Source organism: Merops nubicus, unplaced genomic scaffold (genome assembly GCF_000691845.1).
Source record: "Merops nubicus isolate BGI_N331 unplaced genomic scaffold, ASM69184v1 scaffold10912, whole genome shotgun sequence".
Classification (NCBI taxonomy): domain Eukaryota; kingdom Metazoa; phylum Chordata; class Aves; order Coraciiformes; family Meropidae; genus Merops; species Merops nubicus.
Window position 1 is genome coordinate 23525 of NW_008594257.1, and position 7546 is coordinate 31070.

A 7546-nucleotide genomic window follows, 5' to 3' on the forward strand; every position below is an offset into this window, starting at 1 on the left:
TATCAGCTTCATGAATGCTTCTGAGTGTGTTGCTGAATAAGAAAGGAAGGTTAGTAGTTTGACTGAGAGACATGATTCGTGAGAGGAGCCAGCGCTCTGTACAGACACAGCACTGCTTTACATTTCTAAAGCATCTTTTATTTCTTGTGCAAAGCTGTGCTTTGGCATGAGGCCCTTACAGCTGCTCTTTGGACTGGATCAGCTGTTGGGTTTACGTTTCTGCGAGATGCTGCTAAATCTATTGAATTTTTCAAATGAAAACAAAAGCTAAATTTCAGAAGAGGCCCACAAATACTGCTCCGAATGGACCAGTAATGCTAAATGCTGTTGATTGGAGCAGAGAGGGAAGGGTAGAAGGTATTTTAAAGGCAGGTGGCTTTATGATTCTGTTTTCAAATAGCCTAATGCAAGGTAAGTGACTGCCTTGCTGCAGTAAAGCTGCTTGTCTCACTACATCTGTTTTACAATACTCTGGTCCATGAAACTGTAATTCAGAGTGCTGCATAGCATACGTAGCAGCTGTGATAAGTCCAAAGGCATCCTAAGGTATAAGCAGATGAAATTTGGGGAGGTTTATACAAAAATAGTTTAACCTGCTTTTCAGGGATTTTGATTTAGGTGCTTTTGTGTAGCATTGTGTATTGCTACTGTTGCTAGCAGACTGTTGCAAGCAACATGTTCCTGAAGATGAACTGATGATACTTTTTAACTTCTATGCATCTGATTTGTAGTTTTTAAAGTGAAAGTAGTATGTGAAGTCTTTGGGTTGTTTTAAGAAACAAAAGTGGTTTTGAACCTATCAAAGCAAATCCCAAGGCTCGCTGGCAAAGTTTCTTGTTTTCCTTGTCACTCAGAAAGTAGGTTTAGAGATTCTTTTTTTAGTTTTCCTCGTTTGTTGCTCTAATATATGCAAGCTAAAATTTGTGGTAATGCCTTCTGGTTAAAATAGTGAGTTTTATGTTTAATTACAATCTTAAACATTTTCTAGATAACAGAATAGATTACTTTTGCGTATTTGTTTAGAAATACTGTATTATAATACTCCATATTGTCTGCTGTGCGGTTATGGGAAGAAAACACAATTTAAAGGTTATATATGTTAATGTTCAATTATTGCCATCTCATCAAATGAAATTTGATTAGTTGACTGCAGTATGCCAGCAGAGCACACTCTACTGGTGGAAGCATGGAAGAGGCAGATGTGTCCTCCAACATCAAGGCTTATGCATTGCAGCTTCTGAGACGGTAAAAAGTGTAAATAGCACAGTTTGAGAATACACATTTGCAGTGTCATTGAGGACTAATAACATGACAGTTTAGCACTTGGAGTTTGCAGGGTACACAAGCAGAGACTGGCTTAATCTGTAAATTCCAACTCTTACCACTTTAACTTGTGGCCTGTTTTCCCACTGTGCTTCCATTCTCACACTGCTGCTGTACGTGCAGAACCAACACCAAGCTTGTACATGTGAGTCTCTTAATAACCACACATTTCTCAAATTGTAGTTTGGTGTATGTATGGTCAAAATGAAAAGCTAACAACTTAGTAAGCTTTAAAAGCAAGAAGGATAAAGAGAGAAATAGAATGGTTTAATTATACAATATTATTTTTTCTTGAACAGCTGTTTTCTATAGTTTCAGCCAGACAGGGCTGAATAAACTGAAAACTTGATGGAAAACTGAACTGGCTAGACAAGACTCTAAATATTCCAAGAACTGACTTAATTTTGAATTCAGTTTGATTATTTCCTTGGATGTACTTCCACAGTTTTCAACCACTTGGTGGAATGAACAGTAGCACATTTTATGTCTCAGATTTTTTAGGTAGAAACTTGGCTCTTCAATTTTAAATATTAGGAGGGGGGAAAAAAAAAAACAAACACACAAACAAACAAACAAAAACCCTGTCTGGGTTCTGTTAATGATTTCTTTGTTTGGAATGAGCTATGTGGGCCAGCAGTGGAAAGATGCCAACAGGACCATCATGCTCCCAGCTTGACAAATATCTGTATTGTCTCTTAAGCTTTTTCTGCCTTCATACAGTTAACACCTAAAATTCTGTAAGTAGAAGTCCTGTGTTCACTCTACAGCAGGAAGGAGCTGAATAATAAATACACTACTGAGGTTCACTTCAGCTGGTTTTTAACTCGTATCTTTCATAACAAATCTCCAAAGGGAAGTGTAACATTTGAGTTGATTTGTGTTTTGCTGTAAGAGGAAGCAGGGATGTTTCAAAATATCTAATGATTCACCTTTGTTTGAGTCATGGTTATATGGAACTTTATGTAGTTGTGTTTTGTAAGCTGTTAAGGAAACCTTATGTGCTTCAGTGAATCTAGATCATAGTGCTTGAAGCTTTGGTTGGTTTTCCACCGTTGCTGAAAAGGCATACATGAACAACAGCAGAATAAACAAAAGTATAAGAGTTAAAAATGGTAAGGTACCCCACATTGGTGGAAAGATTTAAAAGGAGCTTAAATAACAGCAGGTATTTCTTTCCAAATAAGGTGTGCTTGTAAATTGAGGGATCCTTTTTAACTTTGCCATTTCTTTTCATTCTTGTAATTGTAAGCCCAAGCAGAGAATAGGGAGAGAATGCTAGCCTGAGATAGATGTTGCTCTTTGAAAAGGTAGAAGCCGTTGCAGAAAGCTAATCTTCTGTACTTATTTTTGTACCTATTTTATTTCCTTAATGCACTGAATAACACAGTGTCATGTTTAAAGTGAGCCCTTTCACAGTCTTCATTTTTCAAATTCGTGCTTCTTCATTATCAGAGTTGAGCCTTCTCTCTTTTATTTTCTGAGAAGTACAAAGAAACCTGCCTATTGTCTTGTCTTAGATTTTGACACTTAGTGTGTTTGTCTAATAAAATATACACAGCTGGCATTATGAAGAATAATACCTATATCAAATAGTTTAGTAGTGATAAGAGAATTGAACTGTGGAAGTTTTATTTTGGCGACCAAATCAGCTTCACGTTTGAGAAGCAAGTAAGATAGGACAATGTAATGATGAGGTGTCAGTACCTGTGTTACAGACATACTTTGTTTCTGTGCAACTTCTGAACTATTCATGAGACGATTGAGGTGAATATTCCAGTGAGGAATTGTTTCAAAAGAAGATACCTGCATACACACATTGTCAGTAACTGTGTTTATACAGTGAGTAGGCATATTATCATTACCACTCAGAATTCTTCTGCATGTATTATGCATATTAGCTTGCTCATTTATGTTTTTTGAGTTACATAATACAGAACATATTTGTTTTCAGGATCACAGCTCTGCATTGTTCTGACCAATTGCAGTGTTCTGGATAAAAATATCTTCCTGTTACGTGTCGTTATATGATATATTACTGCTGCGCTGAAGCTTTTATTCAGAAGAAACGTGCCATACAAGGGTGTTAGGAATAACCTACAATAAAGGAAGCATTGTGGTAGAAGCAAACCGGCATAGTGGCTAAACTGTGAAAAAAGGCATCTTGTTTGGAAGTCGAGTTTAATTAAAAAGCACTCTCAATCTCTAGTAATATAACTGCTTTAAATTTTCAGACAGTGGGAGTAGCTCACCGTTGCCCAAGTATGCCTCATCTCCCAAACCAAACAACAGCTACATGTTCAAACGAGAGCCCCCAGAGGGATGTGAGCGAGTGAAGGTCTTTGAGGAAATGTCGTAAGTAATGCCTTTTATATCAGCTGGTATCTGCAAAGCAGTAAACCCGTTTACTGAGCCTATTCAACTGCAGATGAATAAACTATTCCAGCTGATGGGTTTCTCAGGAGCGAACTATTCTTAGAGTTTGTACAGAACAGAAGCTGAAGTGTTCACGTTGGTTTGAAGAGGAAGTTGAATCTTATATGCTTCAACTCTTTTTGTGCATTTATAAAGGCAACAAAAATCCGAGCAGAAAAGATAAGATACATTTAATTTCCTAAGCATTTATAAGCCTCTTTCCATATATTTTTTTAATTAACATTTTAAATGTTCATGGCTTAAAAACTCTCCTTGTCATAATTCTCCATCAGTTTCAAGCATAGGTACGTATTTTCAAACATTTTGGTACGTATAAAACATATAAAATGGAAGGAAACCTATGAAAACTGTTTGTAGACAGGGGTATACTTACAGTATAGACTTTGCTCAGTTTTTTTTTTCTGAGCAAGAAATATGAAATTAAACTCTTGGACATCGTGTCTTTTTTGTTTAGACCAGCAGTATTTGAGCACATGCTGTCAAGGTTGTGTGCTTAGCTCCCGTGGATGAAAGAATTAAGGAGGGGACCTTTCTTACTCTAACAGCATTCATTGCCCACTGGATAATGAAGGAGCAATGTTGGGTTGTGGAGGAAGCCTCCAGACAAATTATGGAATATGGGAAAGGAGAGGTCTATTTCATGGAGGTTCTCAAAGGGGTTTAATAGAACTAAACGTGTTGGTTGCTGCATTGTTTTTATTAAAGAAGAACTTGTGCCATTCTAAATTACTGTGGCCTTTCTTCATGTGCATATGTACTGCAGACTTTTCTTCCTGGGAGTTGCATGTTTATGTCATAATTACCAAGTCATTTTTGTGACGGTCCTTTTTTTAATGCTGTGGATTAGTTAGCTGACTACCACTATGGAAGATGTTTGCCCCTCTGTCCAATTAATCTCATTCCTTGTCATTCACATCTTAGTAACGTGTAGAACCACAAAATTCATGACATATAGAAGAACATCTTAGTTGGCCAGGTGTATAACCGCTTTTCTTCTTGTAGGTCTCGGCAGCCTGTCTCAGCCCCTCTCTTTTCATGTCCTGACAAAAACAAGGTTAATTTCATCCCAACCGGATCAGCTTTCTGTCCTGTAAAACTTTTGGGCCCCCTCCTTCCTGCTTCAGACCTGACGCTGAAGAACTCTCCAAACTCTGGTCAAAGCACAGCTTTGAGCACACTGACTGTTGAGCAGCTTTCATCTCGGGTCTCTTTCTCATCTCTGTCAGATGACACCAGCACAATGGACTTTACAGAGGTCCCAGCACAGCAACCACCCCAACAGCAGCAGCCGCTTTTGCAAGAAATTCAGACCGAAGACCATTCCTCTCCTCAGAGCTACATGTTCATCTAGACCAAGGTGGAGCAGGCCTCTGCCCTGAAACAAGGATTGAGGGAGATAGTAGTTCAGATGCACCTGCGTGAGGTTGGCGACCTTTCAGAACAACACGGAATACTTAACAGCGTTTGAAAAAATATCTCATCGCTGTTCTTGGCAGGGACAGAATTCACATTCAGCATTTTCTGCGAGAAAACAGTAATGCCTGCAGAAACCATATATCATTAAGCGTTTTAAGTGGAGACTATGCATTTCATAGTATGTTTGAGCTGACTAGTACTGTGTTCTGTGTTCTGTTTCAAATCCTACAGTATAAATAAGCTCTATATATATATAAAAAAAAGTTGCCTGTCTGAATAGAAAATGTCTTGCTGTGTTGTGTCCTATGGAAAATACTGTACTTCAGGATTATGTTTACAATTGATCCAGGTGTTTGTTTCTAACTTCTGTAATACACACAATGCAAAAAAAAAAAAAAAAAAGAAGAGAGTATGGCCACAACAGTTGCACAGTGCCCACCCTATGGCCTAGCTTCAGGTACTTCTCTCGAAGTGTAAACTCAGGTAACTTGGAATGTATATCATATTGGGATATAAAATATCTTACAGCTACAAAGCTAAAGAGGGAACATCACTCTTTTGCCTTTCCTTATTTTATGCATTAAAACTTCCTCATTACATTCCACTTTCTTGGAATAAGTGCATTCAGATCCAGGTGGATGATGACCCTGGACATGGGTGAACATGAGGAGAACCAGCAAATCTGTGATGTGTATCACTTTGTCATGTGCTTACAAGTAAAACAACTGTTGCATTTACTGTCATTTCAATATATGTAAAAATGTGGCATTTAAAGGTTTCAGGTGTTGCTCAGTTAATGACTGTTAAACTGTTGCAAATAAAGTGTTCAGTACTAGGCTGTACATGAGAAACATTCCACGTTTTGCGTGACAGGATTTTGAAAGAGAAGAATGTTTTTGTTCAAGGACAGAAACTCTTTCAGGTTTCACAGGGGGTGATGGGGATTTCCTCTCATGTTTTTGTTGGCAGTTAAGGATGTGAAATGCTACTGTTACCCTCTAAAAGTCAAATTAATGTTTAGTTTCTCTTTTGGAAATGTTCATTCATTTGCTGGTTGGAAATTGGATTTTTTTTTTTGTCAAGCAGTGTTATATAAGCAGCATTTTATTTATGTAGTGAGTAATTATGTTTGGATTAAAGTCCAAAAGTACTGAGTGAGTGTTCTAAGAGGGGTGGGGAAAACAATAGTTTGAAGTTCATGTTACTTAAAGCTTCTCCAATAACTTTCAGTTACTTAAGTTGTGTGTGTAAAAGTGTGTTTTCCTCCCTTCTTAAGTGTGAATTTAAAAAAAAAAAAAAAAAAAAAATCCTTGTAAAATAATCCTGGTTTTGCAGGCTGGACACTTTCTCAAAATAGTTTATGGCAAGAAAGGGTTAGTGGTGCTCTTCTGTTGTACTGCAACAGGAGGAGCATTACTCTCAGAGATAATTTCCTGTGGTACAAAGAGAACCCCAACGGCAAAATAAACTTGTTCTTGCCCCATTGGTTTCAGCTCAGTGGAACTACATTTATGCTGTCTGCTCCTAAGAGAGTAAGGTTCACCTTTTCCAGGAATTGAAAGAGATTAGTAGCCTGCAGCTACTGCGCATTTAAACTTGATCCACTATAGTTTTTTCCTCTTTTGAAGGTGAGATTGGAGGGGGGTGAGAGAGTGAGCCACCAGTAACTACTCAGTAAATACATGCTTTTTTTTGGAAATAGAGCATCATTTCCTTTTTATTACCTAGTTTTTATTAATGTTGTCTTACAAGATGGAATTTGCAGACTATAAAACAGTCACTGTTTTTTGGCTCCCTTTGCAGAAAAAAAAACCAGGAGAGTAAGGTCTGTCTCTAACCATTTTCTTGTGAAAAACCATGAAACATGACAGCCATCTTTAACCCTACTAATCTCAGGCCTAGGTGAAAACACTATATATTTTATAGACTGAAGATAATGGGGAGAAAATACTCGTGATGTAAGTATTGATTCCTTTTAATATTTTTTCTTTGTAGGTTAACATTGCAGTATGGTGACATTTTTATGCTCTGGTTATGTCCAGATGAGAAATCGTAGTCTCAGTAACTGGTGTTAGGTTACCAGGGGATATGATGAGTGGGTTTTAGATCAGTGATGAACTCTATGTTATTTGCAATGCCATTGTGTGGTCTTCTTATTTTTTTTTTTTCCATGAGAAACTAAATATTAATTAAATTCCACATTTGTTCTTAGGAGGTTTGAAGGTTTTGCACCAAATGTGTTAAAGCTAATGCTTTGCCATGTAAATTTCCCAGCAGTTGTTTATCTCAATTGTATTCTACATCCAGCTGTAGAAATTTGTCAAATACTGTTAAAAGTTTTGTACATAGTTGTACTGTTATTTCTAGCCACTGT

At 37.4% G+C, this 7546-nt stretch overlaps 1 protein-coding gene across 1 annotated transcript in view; it reads left to right on the forward strand.

Moving 5' to 3' along the window:
* GLCCI1 (glucocorticoid induced transcript 1) overlaps nucleotides 1-5572 on the forward strand; it is a gene marked incomplete at its 5' end in the record, with an annotated part of 28381 nt that extends 22809 nt beyond the window's left edge. The window contains 2 exons of the mRNA XM_008935702.1: nucleotides 3555-3675; nucleotides 4759-5572. Coding sequence (XP_008933950.1) covers nucleotides 3555-3675; nucleotides 4759-5107 — 470 coding nt within the window. The remainder of the gene's footprint in view (nucleotides 1-3554; nucleotides 3676-4758) is intronic.
* Between the last annotated feature and the right edge of the window lie 1974 nt (nucleotides 5573-7546).